The 20,118-nt window shown below is 39.5% G+C and overlaps 1 protein-coding gene across 1 annotated transcript; it reads right to left on the minus strand.

Moving 5' to 3' along the window:
* Window positions 1–3,230: 3,230 nt before the first annotated feature.
* LOC134661916 (dnaJ homolog subfamily C member 11) lies at window positions 3,231–18,097 on the minus strand. The gene is made up of 13 exons (XM_063518164.1): window positions 17,920–18,097; window positions 16,992–17,166; window positions 16,635–16,716; window positions 16,316–16,435; window positions 15,652–15,779; window positions 14,410–14,601; window positions 13,588–13,801; window positions 12,968–13,084; window positions 10,361–10,552; window positions 8,646–8,779; window positions 7,340–7,488; window positions 4,334–4,463; window positions 3,231–3,517 (listed from the first exon to the last, which is right to left on the minus strand). Exons 1-13 carry the CDS (start codon window positions 17,986–17,988, stop codon window positions 3,492–3,494), a joined length of 1,728 nt encoding a protein of 575 aa, XP_063374234.1. The 5' UTR covers window positions 17,989–18,097; the 3' UTR covers window positions 3,231–3,491.
* Window positions 18,098–20,118: the final 2,021 nt, after the last annotated feature.

Below are 20,118 nucleotides of genomic sequence, written 5' to 3' on the forward strand. Positions count from 1 at the left end.
TGAATTTTAAGAACCCTTATTATATCACTGTTGCATAAACTACTATTATATTTTATTATTATTCACTTTTATTTATCTTTCCAGTGTTCGGAGACAGTCTCTCATGTACTTAGTTCATTGTCTCCTTTTAGGCGGGTGAAATGATACGTTTCGAAAGTAGTTTAAACGCATGTGTAGATGTGTAGGTACTACTGCCGTATTCGAACTTCAAGATATTCACAAGAGACGACACGTACTATATCCATTCTACGTAGACACGTTATAGTTTAAGATTTCAACTAGTTCTCTTTTGCAGCGCAATTCGGGCAACCAATATCACTTTTACGTTAGATAGAGTTAGATATCTATTAGATGTGAATTGAATCTCTAAGTCATATCCATATCTTGTGGATATCGTTCTTAGAGTATCTCCAGAATCGCGCAAATGTCAAATTATATAGGTTAGATCTTAAACATATCATTATCGTATCTTGGTGATATCTAAAAGATATCTAATATATGTCTATTTAAAAATCAGATTCGGGCCTCTAGTCCATTATTAGGATGAGGCGCGAGCAATGATTCTCAGTTTCCACCTTCTGTAAGTTGAGACAGTTTAACACCCGCGATGTCCTCCTACTGTTAGTTTAGTCAAAAATGTTGATGATGTTAGTTCGTTGAAAACATTTTTTTAATGAGTTTTTTCTCGCTTATCGCTACGAGCGCGTGGGGCAGAAGGGTCTGGGTAATTACCCTACACTTATCTCATTTAGGTTAGGTTGCAGGATGATGTAATTTAACATCTACCTGCGACCTCTTCTCCCAATAGGCAAGTACTTCAAACAATAACAAATAACTTAAAATTCCATAACTGTTAATCACCTGCAAATTATCCTGTAGTTTTTCCCGTATCTCCATCGGGGCCACAATTTGACCGCATGTAGTGCCACCGCATAGCGACCTCTAACCTAGATTTATTTCTTGGTGAGTGTTCTTTTATTTTGCATGTCCTCTTCGACCCAATGGCGATCGAAGCACTAAAACGTCGAAGAAAGTATGTATTTAAGTAGAAGATATGAAAATTGTAAAGCTTTGTTTGCTTGTTGTTAGAACCTATTAGCGCAGTAGATATAGGTACAATGATTAATGCTACTATATTGCGTTACGCCAGGCGTGTCTCACTCCGCGATTTCGCTTTGCTACAGGTAGCTAGAAGTACATCCGTTCGGCCCCAATTTTGGGGAAAGCCATAAGCCGCGCGTCACCTAGCGGCCATATCTGTGCTGATCGTAACAGACGTGTTTTGTTAGAGAGTGAGTCTTCTGTACTTAGTACTATTATTTATTCTGTGGTTACGCAGTATTGACTATCTCCACAGTAACATTCAATAATAATAATAATAATAGCTTGGGCCTTGCCCCGCTGCTGGCGGCACCCTAGGTTAGGTTTTTTTATAATATGTTTATATGTATTTTTTATTGTGTTGTAAGTGTTTTTTATTTTACTTTTATATTCATATTATAAAAAAACCAAAACTAAGAAGATAAATAAATAAAGAAGATAATAATAAACCTACTTGTGTCGAAACGTCGGTATATAAAGGAAATTGAATAAATTTCGCGTTAGACCCGTCTATAAATATGAGTTAATAATAAATAGGTAAATTAGTAGAAAAAAGAGCTCCATAGTGTGGTGATCTCAAGTAAGGTAGGTATGTAAGTAATTTTTGTGTAAAACAGGTAACATTAATTTAACCTAATTTTTAACACACGCCCCTTAAACTTGTCTAATAGGGTGAGACACGCAGAAATAAAATGTTCAATCACTTTGTTCACTGTATCTTTATATAATTTTTCACATTAATAAATAAACAAGTATGTATTGATTTGATAATGCACCTCAAATATTCATATCTCAACAACATTTATTCGGGTCACATTACATAATAACTTACAGTTTACTAATACCATCTACAACAGTGACTATCTAACACTAACTAATACAATAGAGGATCGTCCTGTTATCGAAGCTAACTAAGTAGGTGTTTCAGATTAGCCATTAAAGCAAACATTCGAGTTTAAATATACATGTATGTTTATGTAGGTACCTACTTTCACTCATTTTTGCAAAATCGACGATAAGTAGGTATCTCACTTTTACGAACGCTGCTTAAATCATCATTATCATCAAACAATTGATGGAAATAATCATTCTGAGATTCATTATTTTCTCAAGAAAACGAAATTGATCCCATTTTACTACGCAACAAGGTTCAAATGAAAAATAGGAAAATGTTGTATGGTGAGTCTTACTGTAGATTTTACAGAAAATCTATCTTAAATAGGTAGTAAAAATATATTTATGATAGATTTGATGTATCGGTGTTAACAGGCTTTAAAAAGTTCTACTGCGCTGCGTAGTGCAAGATTTCTAGAGCTTATGCATAATTATTAATTATATTAATTATTAGACGACAGTTTTGACTTCGGATCTGTAGTGATGTTCCCAATGTTGGCAGGCTGAAGTGGTGCCGTTATTTCCACCAGCCCCTTGAATTTCCCCCTTATAATTCTTATACATTCGCCATCGAACAAAACCTACTGTAAAAATTCTAGGTGTGCCCTAAGTATCTCAATCCCTTTAGAACTAAATAGACATACCGAATGATTTTGTATGAAATGATGTCCTGTAAAAGGGTTAACATTGTGTACTACTAATAAAACATATCAAGTTACGGTATTCTGTTTAATAACATTTACAAGGGGTAATATGGAATGTTAACAATCGTTAGGTATCATACGTTACACAGCAAATGTACATTCATTCCGAAACCTAGGGACAGCAAAAACTGAAACTAAAATGCGGCTTCACTACACGAACCGAGAGCCGTATATACGAGCGCTTGAAAGCAGCGCGGTAGATTTGTCCGTGATAAAGTCCTATCGCTGAGCAGGAAGAATTTCGTACATATTCATATTATTTCGGACTTTTATATTCTGTTGCCTTCGCATAAATATATGTTCACGAGAGAAAAATATGGGGACAGGCATGTACGAACTCTATGTGCTCAGCAGCACACCGTATTCACTCTCGGATTTGCCCGCAGAATAGTCGCCAGCGACAAATCTAGTGTGCGGTTTACGGGGTGTTGCGCAAAATCTAAACCGCTCCCTTTGGTCCTTTTAGTGTTTTGAACGCTTTAGTTGCCGTGTCATCACAAAGATTCCAGGCATTTTCGAGCATTTTCGGGTTTTCACATTATTATCACAAGACGGCGCAGTCTTTTTAATTCAAAAATAAAAGCTGCCTCAGTTGCGGTCGAGAAATTCGGAGGTATTCACTATCAGGTTTAAAAGAGAAGACCTCTGGGCCTATCTTTGGTTGAAATTTAGTGGGTTCTGTCGGAGCTCAGTAAATTAAGTCTATACATTTACATTTTATGATAGGATGAACGCCGGGCGCTGGGCGCTCACTCGGCGTTGTAGTTAGCACCTGCTCCTCGACTTTAACCTTCAAGATCTGTTCTTTATCCGGTGATCTGAAACAATTAGGGTTCCATGAGATTTTTGGACGTTTCGATTTTGAAAAATAAAGAAACTACAGAATTTTTTTCACCAACCATTTTCTGCGTAGTGACATCCCAATCCCAAATGTCTGAAATAAATGTTTTTTTTTATATGTCATACTGGACTGAACAACTTATATTATGGTATCAATGCCGAAATCGCGAAAGTCAATACGCAGAGTATGGTAGGTAATTAAATTTTCACCCTGTAAAGCTTTGGTTTCCTCCAAAAGCGGTGCCGTCATATAGCGGCCGTCTCCATACAAATACTACGACATCCATATTTAGCCGTATTATTTAGTATGGAGACGGCCACTATATGACGGCACCGCTATCCCAGGTAAACCGATCTTAAATGAGACCTTTTTTGTAAAATAACATAAAAATTATCAAATTAAGAATAAGTGGAATACCCTTCAAGTTAGTTTGTGCTTGACAGTGTTTAATTACATATTTTCAGCCTTAACACAAATAAAAAAGCAAAATATTTAAATCACGTCGATCAATTGTATGCATGTAATATTAAATTTATGATTATGAGAAAAAGGTAGAAAATAAAATGTATTAATAGCCATCTGTCAAGAACAACCCTAAAGGGGCCCACTGATTACCAGTCCGCCGGACGGTATCGGCCTGTCAGTTAGAACAAAAAGTTGACAGCTCCGAACAACTGACAGGCCGATACCGTCCGACGGACTGTTAATCAGCGGGCCCCTTTAGATTTACCAGCCATCGTACTCGTACGGTATTGGATAAAACAGCTAATGCGGTGTGATTATGATTACTTACTGTTGCGAGGCAAAACTACTGCCTGACTGTCCGCGACGGTGCAGCAGTGCAGGTTCTTGTGGAAGTTGTACAGTATAGTGAGGTGCTTATCCTCACCCACACACGGGTCGAAGAAACCGGCCAGGTCCGCCTTTGGTACAATCAAACATTATGTACATTAAGCGATGGTGGCCTAGCGGTAAGAGCGTGCGACTTGCAATCCGGAGGTCGCGGGTTCAAACCCCGGCTCGTACCAATGAGTTTTTCGGAACTTATGTACGAAATATCCTTTGATATTTACCAGTCGCTTTTCGGTGAAGGAAAACATCGTGAGGAAACCAGACTAATCCCAATACGGGCCTAGTTTACCCTCTGGGTTGGAAGGTCAGATGGCAGTCGCTTTCGTAAAAACTAGTGCCCACGCCAATTACTGGGATTAGTTGCCAAGCGGACCCTAGGCTCCCATGAGCCGTGGCAAAATGCCGGGGCAACGCGAGGAAGATGATGATGATGTACATTAAACACAAACTAGAGTAACACCGATATACTAACAGATATACACCAAGTGACCCTCAGTGGACCTTGTCTTTGCAGTAAGGTTTACGAATAGGGGGTGACTGACTATACGCATGTTTTTAATAACTCCTTGACTAAATTTAAACATCAAGTACTTTTGGTTTTAAATGAACAAACGAATTAAAGACACTGGAACTTTAAACTTTAATTGCGTATAATGTATAAACATAGTTATATCTTCATTAATTAGGCCCTTGTACTTTTTAATTTGACTATTATTTTTTTTAATCTATTTATCCCGTATTTTGTTTTTCTTTAATGAGCTGATAAGTGGTGGCATAGAGAAATATAGTAAGACAAGAGTGCTCACTCCATACATCAGTTCAGACTATTAATTTCAGTGTCTACATCTAGCATCGAGTAGCGGAACTATCAGTACTGCTACTTGACAATAGATGTAGCACTGACCGGAAAGTCTTATGCTGTTGGGATAAGACTCGATGCTAGATGCTAATAGTCTTTTTGGTACTAAAACTAATGTATGGAGTGAGCACTCTATGTATTTTTTTCTCTATGGTGGTGGCAACTGTATTGGTTTATTAATTATGTACCTATAGACACTAGTTAGAAACATGTACAGTCACCAGCATAAATATATGACTGTGGGCAGCCGTGCAAAAATATCTGATGCTCCATTGGAGGCATAAGTATATGACGACACTACCTCGGTAAAAATATGTGATGCTTTGTGGCCGGCAAAAATATCGTTAGTCTGTATCCGCATAAATATCGGATCGGGTCGCTTAAAAATATTTGATTACTCATAAAAATCAAAATTATCTGATTACTCTCATCTGGCATAAATATCTCTCCACTGTGAAAGCAAATACATCGGATGGACGACGGACCGCCTATTATAATATCTGACACGTTGGAAAATCACAAATATGTTATCGACCTTCAAAAACGAACCATACATGTTTGATATAGAGCCGTAAACTGTATGAAGTGATTTGACAATTCACGAAAAGAGTGCAGACTTGTCATTGTATATGTCTGTCTCACATTATATTCTATCATCGATTTGACAGAATAAAATGGATATAATTTTTTTGTAAATTTGAACGTATTGCAATCATATCATGAATCTAGTATATAACTGGATCTGGCATGAGGGGTGGGGGAAATGGCCGAACGGGATAGTCTTATGTATCATTCAGTAGGAGTAGCAGCGAAAGCGCTATTATTGTTTGTCCTTGTCACAGTCCACAAGTTGACTTCTTTATCATCCTTTTTTATGTAAGAAGGAGGTTTATTAGTTTTATTACACATCTTCTATTAAAAGTCTACCTGAATTATGTCACAATTTAAAATTGCAAATTAAATACGTGAGACAGACATATGCAATGACAAGTCTGCACTCTTTTCGTGAATTGTCAAATCACTTCATAAAATTTAAGGCTCTATGCTATCCAGGTATGGTTCGTTTTTGCCGATTGATGACATACATATTTCATAATTTCGTGTCAGATATATAGGCGGTCCGTCTGCCATCCCATGTATTTGCATTCACGGTGGAGAGATATTTATGCCAGATGAGAGTAATCACATAATTTTGATTTTTATGAGTCGTCAAATATTTTTAAGCCACCCGATCCGATATTTATGCGGATACAGACTAACGATGTTTTTGCCGGCCACAAAGCATCACATATTTTTACCGAGGTAGTGTCGTCATATACTTATGCCTCCAATGGAGCATCAGATATTTTTACACGGCCGCCCACAGTCATATATTGTTGCTGGTGACTGTACCGTTTGGGCCCAAATAAACGTTAAAACATGTCCTCGTATGTACCGCACACAAACTGCGCAAATCAGAAAAGTCGGTATACATCTCAGGCCCGTCCGTGTATAACAGACTACCTGACGTTATAAAAAAAGATGCAACTTCTGTGGTGGTCTTCAAAGCTAGATTACGCAAGTGGCTTCTTGGTCAGACATTTTATTCAGTAAAAGAGTTCTACGAACTCCCTACGATATAATTTTTCTAGTCAGTATTTTAATGTTTTACTGTTATATTTAAATGTGTAGATATAAATTAAAATTAAAATGTTCCAATTTATTTTAAATTCGATATGGAATGTACCTACCTGACATGTAACTTGGCGTTATTAATATAAATATTAATGGACATTTTTACACAAATTGACTAAGCCCCACGGTAAGCTCAAGAAGGCTTGTGTTGTGGGTACTCAGACAACGATAGATATAATATATATAATATACAAATACTTAAATAATTAAATAAATAAAACACTACAAATACTTAAATACATAGAAAACAACCATGACACAGGAACAAATATCTGTGCTCATCACACAAATAAATGCCCTTACTGGAACCCAGACCCCACCAGTGGGTCGAACCCAGGACCGCGGCTTCACAGGCAGGGTACCCACTAGGCCAGACCGGTCGTCAAATAATTAATAAATTATTTGTATTTGTACCTTGCTCGCCTCCAACAGTTCCAGTCGCGAGTCCTTGACGAGGCACTGCACGGGTATCGTCACGTCGATGACTTCGGTGTAAGCAGCGGGTGACTCGGGTGATGCCGCGTCGCCCGTCGGCTCGGCTTCAACCTCGTGACTTGAGGCTCCTGATGAAAATAAACATGAAATACGAAATAAGACACTCGTAAGGTGATTATTTGATACACTTCTCGCATTCGATTATATGATGGTCAAGCAGATCTTGTCAGTGGAAAATGGCGGCAAATTTGAAAAATTTAGGCGCAAAGGGATATCGTCCCATAGAAAATTTGAATTTCGCGCCTTTTTCTACTGACCAGCTTTATCTATCCAGTCCATCCATTCTGTGGCTTAACCGGGCCATTCTATTTAAAGTTGTCGCCTACACTTTTTAGGGTTCCGTACCCAAAGGATAAAAAACGGGACCCTATTACTAAGACTTCGCTGTCCGTCCGTCCGTCTGTCACCAGGCTGTATCTCATGAACCGCGATAGCTAGACAGTTGAAATTTTCACAAATGATGTATCTCTGTTGCCGCTATAACAACAAATACTAAAAATAAAATAAAATAAATATTTAAGGGGGGCTCCCATACAACAAACACGATTTTTTTGCTCTATTTTTTGTTGATGGTGCGGAACCCTCCATGCGCGAGTCCGATACGCACTTGTTTTTTTTTTAATTTGTGAATTTCTGTTATTTCTACTCAGAATCACGACCTCTTTCTATCCTAATAGGAGAAAAAAAGTGTCCCAAGGTTTTTTCCCCATTCCGTTACCATTTTTCATAGACTTTGTATAGCGGTCACGGAAAGGAAAGATCGAAAAATGTATGGAAATTTTGGGCACTTTTTTTTCTCCTATTAGGATCAAAAGAGCTCATGATTCCGAGTCGATATAACATTAAAAAATCCCAATTTAAAAAAAAGTGTACGGGACAACTTTAAATAAAATGGCCCAAGAACGGTAAAGGCATAGAGAAAAAAATGCATACAGTGCTCACTCCATACATCAGTTCAGACTATTAATTTCAGTGTCTACATCTAGCATCGACTAGCGGAACTATCAGTACTGCTACTTCACAATAGATGTAGCACCGACCGGAAAGTCTTATCTCAACAGCATAAGACTTTCCGGTCGGTGGCTACATCTATTGTCAAGTAGCAGTACTGATAGTTCCGCTACTCGATGTTAGATGCTAATAGTCTTTTTGGTACTAAAACTGATGTATGGAGTGAGCACTCTATGTATTCTTTTCTCTATGGTAAAGGTTAAAATGTTCTTGCCTGCAGGTAGCTTCCCGTACAACGCCCTCAGGATGACGAGGCCCTTTTTCTTCTCCTCGTCGCTCCGTATCCTCGAGTACGTCTCCCGCATCAGCTCCACCGTCGCTCGCGCTTGCCGCTGCATTTCTTGTAACCTGGTTACATTGTGGACTAAGTGTAAGGCCTGAGTGGACGCTCGAGTTGGGCGTGCAGCGGGGCGGGGCGTGCGGCGTGCATGTTAAACAAATGCAAGCGTATAGGAGCGGCCTTAGTGCACGCTGCTCAAATCACTTGTGAGCCCGACGCCACGCTGCACGCCCCGCTGAACGCTCCGCTCCGAGCGTCCACTCAGGCCTTACACGAGTGAATACTCGTAGATGTAACCGGAATAGGTTACATCCAATAGGCTATATGACTGTATTTAAAATAAATTATTTTACACCATGCATGAAATAAAGCAGCAGAAGATTAATTGAGAAACGTAGACAACAGTTATTTTTAGACACAATTTCTAATTTTAATACCCGTACAAAACTATAAAGAGTAGTAAGAGTGTATTAGAACAAATTAAATTATTTTCAGAAAATATTTTAATTTGTTTTTATTCAAAGTAGTAAGAGTGGTTGATTTGATATCGACGTCGACGACGTTCATAGTAGCAAAATCGTTTTGACGGTTCAAAAAAAGAAACTGATTTGACTAGTAGTCAAATACCCGATTCAGCCGACCGATCAAATATGTACTGCAATTTTATGAAAGTCCATTGCGAGTTCTCGCACTGTGTAAATGAGACTAAGTGTCAGTTGCACCATCCGCACTTGACGGACTGATCAACATCACCCGGCGCGCCGCGGCGGTTTACTATGAAACTTTCCATACAATAAAATTTTGAGAACCCTTTAACAATGGCAAACAGTTTGGTGCAACCGACCCTTAAGGTGACAGTCCATTTCCAACCGCAGCTGCACTACTGTCAATTTTACTATGGAAATTGACAGTAACAGCGGCGCGTTCAGTACCAGTAGTGCAGCTGCGGTCAGAAATGGAATGTTACCCTTAATTGTTGTAGTCTGTTAGTTTAGATTCCCAAAAAGGTTATGCTAAAACAGAACTTTGGTTATGTAGGTGTTAAAATATTTTTCAGGTTTAAAAAGGCGGGAAAAACGTTAAAAACCATGTTCAGATAACGTTTTGGTGATAAAGGACGAAAATGTTGTTGGTGTGTATAAACACACCCAACCCTAAAAAGAACCCTAAAAAGAAGTTACTTAACCTATAAAGGTTAAGTAACTTCTTTTTAGGGTTCCGTACCCAAAGGGTAAAAACGGGACCCTATTACTAAGACTCCGCTGTCCGTCCGTCCGTCCGTCTGTCACCAGGCTGTATCTCACGAACCGTGATACCTAGACAGTTGAAATTTTCACAGATGATGTATTTCTGTTGCCGCTATAACAACAAATACTAAAAACAGAATAAAATAAAGATTTAAGTGGGGCTCCCATACAACAAACGTGATTTTTGACCGAAGTTAAGCAACGTCGGGCGGGGTCAGTACTTGGATGGGTGACCGTTTTTTTGCTTGTTTTGCTCTATTTTTTGTTGATGGTGCGGAACCCTCCGTGCGCGAGTCCGACTCGCACTTGGCCGGTTTTTTTTAATATTGTGTGTTCTGTATTCGCTGTTGTGGCAATAAATACATCTTCTTCTCTCTTCTTAAAATGACAGTACCAACTCACCTTTCAAAGTTAGCCTCCATAGATCTCTGCCGCTCCCTTTCTGACCGCTCCCGTGCTATGGGGTCCAGTATTAACTTCTTTAGAATGAGCCATGAGACCATGGGCACCACTGTGGCGTAGAAGACCGGTGATGGCATCACTTCTTCGCACAGGTGTATTGGGACCACTATTGTCTGTGTTGAACACGTCCATCTGGAAAAATAATAAACAATTGTATAAAATTTACAGCATCTCTGATTATTCATCATACAGAAGCAGAGGTTGCAAATCGCCGCTATACTTACTCAACCTCGTATCTGCAACCAGGGGCGGCTGGTAACTATGTATTATGGGTGTTCACTCACAATAAAAAACAAAAACTAAACCTACACATGCAATTAACCGTCGCAAAGTACCTAGATGTCGGTTTCCGTCCACCCGGTCATTGAACTCTCTCATAGATTTTCGGTATTACGAATATCTTGACGACTGATAGACGCCAACTGCAGTTCATTTTACAAATGGATATGTTTTTATTTCAATTTTATGAAAAGATGTGCTAAATTGTTAATAACACACCTATTTCGCTCCAAACAAGCTCACCGCACAGCCGTCGCTCGCGCCCGCGCCAAACACAAAACATATACTTAGATAACACGAAAAACAAAATAAGCTAGTTACTTTTATCACATTCACACAACACAACCACGGTGTTTTTGCATATTGATCTGATTTAAAAAATATATAAGTTTTTGTTTTTTACTAACATTGCTACGAAAGTTCAAGGTCGTCCATAATTTAACTCGAGTCGATTTTGTAAACTTTTTCACATTCTCACGTTAAATTCATTAATTTTTAAACACCTCACAACAAACAGATTATGTGCTTTAACTGTTTAAACTCTTGTTTCATTATTTAGAATGAAAAAAAAGCCAAATTTGCATTCCCGCACATAATTTAAAATTGACTAAGGTCTGTTTAGTTAGAAACACGTGACAACATCAACATGGCGCGCGGGATGCGCGCGCAAGGTCAACCGCGCGGGCTCGGAGCGCCGCACCGATTTTGCCTCTTCCCTCATAGAAAATCTTTCGTTTCACGTGCGGACCTGTGGTGAAACTTCTCTTTCGCTCTTATTGAATTTCCTATTGATCGAATGTACTAAATCTGTTTCCATAGGAGCGCAATCCAAAGCGCTCCGCTTCGCGCGTTACCTTTGATTTCTATGAAATTATAGGAGTACGCCGTGTAGGTAGTGGTGAGCTGTCTATAAACTTATAATGAATAAAGGTTATTATTTAATTGGTATTGAGTTTTTTACGATCGATCTTAAATAGTAATATATTAAATAGGTACCATAATTTCATTTTGATTATATATGGGAGTGCACCGCACAAGCGCTCCTTAAGGCGGGCCGCGGCTGTCTGCAACACTCATTTGATGACAAAAACACCCGTATTCCAAATGAAAGAAAAGCGACATTTCCATCAAATGATTGGTGCAGATATGAGGTTGAGAAGTATAGCGACGAAATGGTACTGTGTGGCTATAAGTATCAAATAACAGTTCCCCTAAATCAGCGGTCGGCAACCTTTTAGCAGCCAAGGGCCACATAGTAGGTAACGAAGTTGACGCGGGCCGCACTTTGTTAATATTTATGACTAGACTAGACATTGTCGTTTGTCAATATTACCTAAATACAAAATAGACAAGGAGGCTCGCGGGCCGCAAGTGACAGGTTCACGGGCCGCATGCGGCCCGCGGGCCGCGGGTTGCCGACCGCTGCCCTAAATAATACTCGTATCTTCTGTCTCTCACACATTTCTGATTAAGATATACGTGTTGACTGTTGTACTAACCCAGGGGCCGGCAAACTTTTTTAAAAAGAGCCAAACGCAGCGAAAATTCACAATAATAGTAGCTAAAAAAGCCACAGGTGTAGTTTTTAGTGGTCTAAGAATTCTCAAGTGCTATTTTTTGCGCCGACCCCTGTACTAACCATAGACTGGCCACAGACTGGATCCCATACCACAGGATATTCATCTGGGCAAGGAAGACAAAACGCAAATGCGTAAAAATGCGGGAAGCGTGCAATGGATGGGACCTAATGGCGGGAAAGGAAGAGGCATTTTCCCAGTAATGGGACACTCTTATTGGCTATTAATAAATAAAAGTGTACCATCCCCCACATTGTTAACTGTACATCGGTGAACCTTATGCCTTTTGTATAGTTTGTAGCTTTCTAGTAGAACCCGAAGACTTATCCTATTGTCTATTGTTCAGTAAAACCGCACGTGCTACTTACCTGCAAAAAAGGGTCCTAATTATTCTATTTGGCACCTGAGCGCGGGCTAGTCTAACGCTCAAAAAACCAGTGTAGGTGCGCTCTCCGATAACGCGCCTTTGTTACGCATCTCGATGACACATTTTAGACTGGTTCTGTAGCGTTCGACTCGCCGGCACTCACTAACCGAAGTACCGATTTTTTATGCAGGTGGTTGTGGCACGTGGCACGAGCGGTTTTACTTAACAATAGACAATAGGATTAGCCTTCGGGCTCTATTAGAAAGCTACAAACTATAATAAGGTCCACCGAAGGTAAACAGGAGTGTTGATGTTTGTACTAACTTGAGCTTGAGAATCACGCCGCTGGGAACGCCGAGCATGACCGCGGCCGACACGCTGCTGTTTTTAGACACCTTTTTCTCGGCCCCGTACTCTGCTATGGCGCCGAAGGTACCGAGTCTGTAGAATAACACCAATTTGGCATATAATCGTTGGTAAACCTAAACCCTATTGCAACGGCATAAGGTGTAACAAAGGAGGAAATATCTAATTGCAAACGCATTGCTGAGGGTAGACCATTTCGACTTCACATCTCTATTTCTTTTTTTAATTTGTTGTCTGTGTTATTTGTATTTATGTTTTGTCTGAATAAATGATTTCTATTCTAATTTAGTTGTATATTAATATATAGTAATTCGCATAGGCAATTGAGTATAATCGCAATAGACACTTCTTAACATCTGAGTCACTAGCAATTTAGTGGTCATTGTAATACGTATATTAAACCAAAACTACATTGTAGGCTCGCCAGCCGGGCTAGCACATGATTGGCGCGACAGTATCTCGCGGCGAGATAGACTACTCGTCCCCCTTTATTAACATATTTAGAAAAAGACGGGTAGTCTATCTCGTCTCGTCTGTCTGTAGGCCTACAGTTGGGGGTAAAATGGTTAATAACTTACTTCAACGCCAAGCGCAGCTTCATATCGTGCTGTGGCAACTTCCTCATGACATTGAAGGAAATGAACGAGTGCGGGTTGCCGAGCTGGATGGCCGTGTTGGTGTGGTACTTCTCGGAGTCGCGGACGTATATGGACGTCATGGAAGACCCGCCCTGCCCGCCGGCGCGGTACGTCAGGTAACCGACGGAGTGGGCGTCTAGTTGGAGAGCCATTGCTGAAAAAAAAGGGTCAGTTGGTCCTTTTTAGGGTTCCGTAACCAAATGGTAAAAACGGGACCCTATTACTAAGGCCCACTTGCACCACCCCACAAACCCGGGGTTAACCCGTTAAACCGATAACCTAGTGTCAAATTGTACTGGTAACCATGGTAACTCCAGGTTTAACCGGTTAACCCCGGGTTAGTATAATGGTGCAAGTGGGCCTAAGACTACGCTGTCCGGCTGACCCGTGATAGCTAGACTGTTGAAATTTTCACACATGATGTATTTCTGTTGCCGCTATAACATCAAATGCTAAAAACGCGATTTTTTTGCCGTTTTTTGCGTAATGGTACAAAACTTCGTGCGCAAGTCGGACTCATACTTGGACGGTTTTTTATGTCTTTATGTGGTTTAGTTTCTGGATGACTGGAAACTATTTCCCAGTCGCTTTCTGGCGTAAAAAAACATCGTAAGAAAACAGAACCACTTAATAAAAACTAGTTCCCTTCTGTTGAGAAGATGGCAGGAGCTTTGTAACAATATTTTAGGGGGTTGTTAAGTGGACCTAAGGTAACCAGTCCGTTTGAAATGCCGGGACAATGCTAGAAAGATGATGACATACTTGAGACGAGACTAGGCACGATCCCCCTCGGCGTAAACTGCATGACAGTGCCGCAGTTGAGGAACATCAGTCGGGATAGGGTACGGAATATTTTGAAGCCCAGGAGTGGCCCATTGCCTATCCCGAACTCGAACTCTGTCCAACCCTTCTCGGAGCTGAGGTGGCGGTTGGATAGGTTCACGGAACCGGTACCTGAAAAAAATGTAGGCTGTTTTATAAAATCCCCAATGTCCTGTGAATCTTTGCATGTGTACGTCACACACGCATTCGGTGTGCACGAGGGCGCCGTGGTGGCATGTCCTCGATCCCAGTGCGCCCTCACGAACGGCAATGAGAGTGAAACGCTGGAGTGGGTTTAGTGCAGGGATGTTGCGGATGCAGATTTTTTGACATCCGCGTATGCGGATGCGGATATTTAAAGGCTCACATCCGCGGATGCGGATGTCAAGATTAGGTACTTAGAAAACGTCAAATATTACATTTTTAGTATTTTTTTATTAAAAAAAAACGAATCGTTTAGTATTTAAGCAAGAATATAGGTGCGTTATATTTAATAAACAGTAACTTGGCCGACTTTTCTGGATCTAGACGATTTCGTTATAGGTAATGACGAAATGACCTAGCACTTACGCCGCCGCTAAGACGTTACTGTACCGACTTGTTCGACATCCGCATCCGCATAAGCTCCGCATCGATTTTATGCGGATGCGGATGCAGATGCGGATGTTGAAAATAATGCGGAAGTTCCGCGTTTGCGGATGCGGATGCGAATGTTCGCAACATCCCTGGTTTAGTGGGTAGAGCCAAATTCTCCCCCTCTCTCGCCAGGAGAGGGGACAGGAGCGGCGAGTCCCGCACACCGTGTATAAACGCATTCTCACTCCGTCAAAAAAAAAGGCCTTAAATCAATTTCATTTATGCCAAGGTCGCCTAATTATTAGCTCGACAAACCCTGTGGTCTGAGGGAAATCTGCATTCTTACCTTAGACTAATGGTCTGGACTAGACTTTCAGTAATTTTACCCCTCTCTCAAAATCCTTGCCCAATGTGCAAAAAAATCGTATATAGAGAATGTGTTAATTTTATTCATACGTGCGTGTCTCTTCTTGTTTCAACACATCTTTTTTCCATGTGTGAGTAATCTTTTGCATCTTCCCACAAAATTCGACGGACATTTTTGTACGCAAATACAAGGCATACGCATAAGGCTATTCTAGTTGTTGAATGTTCTAAGATTCTTACCGATTCCGTTCTGTGTTGATATATTCCCCGAGAGTGTCATGGTGTCCCTCAGCGTTATGGGCGAGTCTATAGACTGTTGGATGGTCATGCCTGACACCTCTATATTCGGTAGGATATTGGACTCTTCTCTGTTAACAAACAAAATAATATAAGTACATCATAGGCGGTAATCTCTATCACAGAATAACACACAATACAAGCAAAATGTTATATTATTTTAAAAAGTAATATAATTAAACACTTTCAAGTAAATTTCAGGATTTCTGATTGAAGTGATGAGAACATATTCAGTCAAAAAATCGAAGCTTTATTCAATAAGAATGATATATTAGAAATCAAATCCAATTTTGATCCAAGTGTGTGAATGAATTGACAGAATGTGTAGAGCAACGTTCCTTACAATCCTAATATCTTTATTGCAAACCCATAGTAAATAAACGGTATCGTCTTGGATCGTCCCATTCGTTTTTCGTCAAGTTCTTAAATTAGTCCTATTCTGCTTTCGTCACTCATTCTTCATTGAAAGCCACTGACGATTGTGACGAATGTAGAATGGGTGACGAAAGCAGAATAGGACTAATTTAAGAACATGACGAAAAACGAATGGGACGACCCAAGACGATACCAAATAAACTACCATCTGATATACTGAGTAAGTACTCACATGATTTCATATTCATCGTAATATTTCATAAACATATCTGTAGCGTTGACGGAGAGTGTGATGGTGCCGCGAGGATTCGCGCTCTGTTGCAACCTCCGCTCCTCTCGCTCGCGCTTTAACCTGTCACAAAAGAAACCTTAGAGACAAGTTTAGGAACTCTATCCACTGAAGTAATTTTTCTTCAAAGCCTTTATGTCCTGACACTAGGTTAAGCAGATTTATTACATTCTTTCTAACAATACTGTGTTCGGTTCATGGAAGAATCACAGCAAGAAAAAGTTTGTCTTACCCATGTATCTATATTTCAATGAGGACTTACCTTTCATATTCTTCCCTAATTTCTCTAGGTGTTCGCGTCCGAAATATAATTTCCCAGCCATCTACTTCCAAACCTCTTTTACCTATAAATAATTTCAATATTATTAAGCTCTCACATTAATAATAGTATTTTTTATGACATAGGAGACAAACAACTTGCCAATTGAACTGCAATTTTGATTTGCCAAAGATTCAAAATACAACGGGTTTGAAGGCATATCTATAGGCCACCTAAAACACGATTTTAACTAATAATAAACTAAAACTAATATAAATAACCTGACAAACCATAACCATATTTTAATTAGCAAATAAATATTTTTTTGATTGGCACTAGAACAAACCTGTTTATGCTTACCTAATGTATCATAAATAGCTCTCTTGTGGTTATCGGATAGCACTTCATATGCCTCCTTCACCTTGTTGAAGATCTGCTCTGCCCATTTCTGCTTGTTTGGATCTGTGCTGTGCTTGTCGGGATGGAACATGCGGCTGAACCGCCGGTATGCACTGTTGATCTCATCCGGTGATGCCTGTTATAATATATATGTGACTACATGTTGGGCAAACTTACACCATTATTTACAACAGTCAAATTCTAATGTGGTGCTACGCGACAATAGCTGCATAACATAAATATTTAAAGTAGGTCAAGGACTTTGGAAACGACATCTTGGTCCAGAATATAATAGAATGCTGTTTAAATATATTCAAAATGTCAAAACAAGTATCAAGACCAAACCTCGTGGGAACAATTTTGTTATATATTGACATGTGTGGGTAGATAAGAAGATCTGTGGGTACCCCCAGTTCGGTTCTAGCCAGCAAGCCAGCACACGTACAAATTTCAAGTCGAATGAAGGTATCATTTTCGTTTCTTAAGTAATCTCATGAGCTCATGACATGATGGTATGCATTACTTACCAAACGTGTACTAAGTTCACCGCATCATGTGTATATAAAAGATTCAAGTAATGAGACAAGGAGGCTGGGTTATCAATCTTGGAATAATATAGACTTAATGTTATTTAATCGAACCGTAAATAGCATATCATCGCCGGTTCTAACCTAAAATTACGTTACAATATCACGTTCATTTTGACTCAGTCCGCAGTAAATATTACACCTAAATTACTGGATCTACAAATCCTAATATTAGTGTAGGAGAACAAAAAGAGTTTCTTACAAGAATTTGTCTACATAGTATCAAATTTGACGTTATATAATAATGATAATCAAAATAAGTAAAATCTTTTGACGAAATACACATGCAATAATATAATTACCGTCTTGGAGACATTCAGCAACTGGTAATAATTTTCTTCCATCAAAATACTATCGCCTTCTTCATCCATTATAAATAATTTAAATTAAAAATTAAAAACCTAAAAAAATTCAACCCTTGGATATTGAGATAGTTAATTTCTTTTACTGCCGCTCTGACAGCGGCGTCGCCAGTGTCGAAAAGAAGGGAGCCACTAATACACAACCAAATAATGCTCAACCCAAGAATGTACAGCCCAATAATTGGCGTCCATGATGGACGCGGATTATTGGGCTGTACATTCCTGGGTTGAGCATTCTCGGTCCGCGCAAGTTTGGTCCGGGGCGATAATACGAAGCCACTATTTTCACAGGGCAATAATGTACGACCCCATAATTCGCGTCCACTAATTTGAGTCCCTTGGCTTTCAATTATTGGGCTGAACATTATTGGTACAGGTCGAGAAAGCCCGACCCAATAATGTACGACCCAATAATTGGAAGCCAAAAACCAGAGACATTCTTTTTTTTAAGGGAGCTGTCAAAATTAGTAGTGACGTACTGACATGAGCTCTTGACAGCTCAAAAATAATCGGTTTTTCCAGTGACATCTATCAGTGACATTGACAGTATTGACACTTGTTGCTTAAGTTGCTTTACAATTTCTGTATCAATTTTTATGTTTCATGTATTTTTGCGAGGAATACAGAAGTACGGACGTGACTCGAACGAAGACGGCTAAGTGTAGACGTGGCCCATTTACTTGCTGAGCGAAATCAGAATAACCAATGGCGTCTGGACTGGAAGAATCACATAACCCACGGCAAGCTTCAATCATATCAGTACAGATGCAAGAACCCTGTTCTGAGTCTCTGATCCATAAGTGTGGCCTGCTTAGGCCTTAGGCCACGTGTCGGCATCCTCGATAACATCAATCAATCCCACAGTGACTTGTTACCTGATACGACTGTTACCTGATACGACTTGCAGGTAGTTTTTGGCATTTGAAAAGATGGTAACTTTGGGAATTTTGTGGGACTGCTATGTTCAGCCTATACTTGGGACAAACCATGTAAAAAATATGTGTCAATGAAATTCAAATATTGTGAAGAACATTACAAGTTGCTCAAGTTGTCGTGTCGGCAGTACCACTTCTACGACCGAGCAGTCTTGATACGCCGTGTCTACGAAGAAAGACTCAGAAAACTTCAAGACGCATCAATCACATGCAAGTTAGAAGAGACACAATTAGAGCCCAAGTACATCGCAGACCTGCAGGATTTGAAGGCACAAATAGAAGAACGCTTACACTACATGCAGATCACCCAACCAGCACCAGCAGATGACGTCGCAGAATTGGCCAGGGTGGAGTTAGCAATGAGAAAACATTACACACAGAGATTCTGCATTACTAAAGACAACAATCATGATATGTGGGAAGACCACTTGAAAAACATTATAACAAAAAGTGAAGTGAAAAACAAAGACAATGATCGTGAGTTATTAGAACAGTATGCTAAAGAACAGTGGTTATTAGAATTAAGAGCCATAGTCCATGATTATTCACCAGACTTGACATCACCGACTACTCACTTAACAACTAATCAAAATTAGGATTAGAAGTAAATTTAGAAAAAATTAAGGATACACCGATAGTTAATAAGCTAAACTTAATGTCGTGTTTGCCAATTGGCGATAAGTGTAATACATTTTTAGAAACGTATGTAGATTTTAGTAAGACTAGCATTAATGAAATGTATTATAATTATCACTATGGCTACCCCATATTCAACTATGTGCTGTCCCAGGAAACATGGGCATAGATCGAATATTATAGCCAATAGAATTTATTCGTATGATGTTGTAGAATATAGCCAATAGAATTGTATCTCGATATTGTAGAATATACTTGTTATTAGGATTTACTTGTTATTAGCCTATGTACTTATTAATTTATTTGTTTTTAGGCTATGCACTTATTAATTTACTTTTTACATATTAGGTTATGCACTTATTAATTTACTTGTTATTCACTTATAAACGGTGGTGGCCGAGTGGATATGACGCCCGAATTTCAATCCGGAGGTCGCGGGTTCAAATCCTGGCACCAATGAGTTTTTCGGAACTTATGTACGAAATATCAATTTACCACTAGCTTTTCGGTGAAGGAAAACATGCAATACATCTGCGAAGAAATTCAAAGGTGTATGTGAAGTCCCCAA

This window comes from Cydia amplana, chromosome Z (genome assembly GCF_948474715.1).
Source record: "Cydia amplana chromosome Z, ilCydAmpl1.1, whole genome shotgun sequence".
In the NCBI taxonomy this organism is placed as follows: domain Eukaryota; kingdom Metazoa; phylum Arthropoda; class Insecta; order Lepidoptera; family Tortricidae; genus Cydia; species Cydia amplana.

Coding starts and splice junctions, on each gene's coding strand:
- LOC134661916 (XM_063518164.1), bottom strand. CDS start 17,988: ATGGATGAAGAAGGCGATAGTATTTTGATGGAAGAAAATTATTACCAG. Junction 17,167..17,919: donor TGCTGAATGTCTCCAAGACG/GTAATTATATTA, acceptor ATATTATAACAG/GCATCACCGGATGAGATCAA. Junction 7,489..8,645: donor GTACGGGAAGCTACCTGCAG/GCAAGAACATTT, acceptor TATTTTCATCAG/GAGCCTCAAGTCACGAGGTT.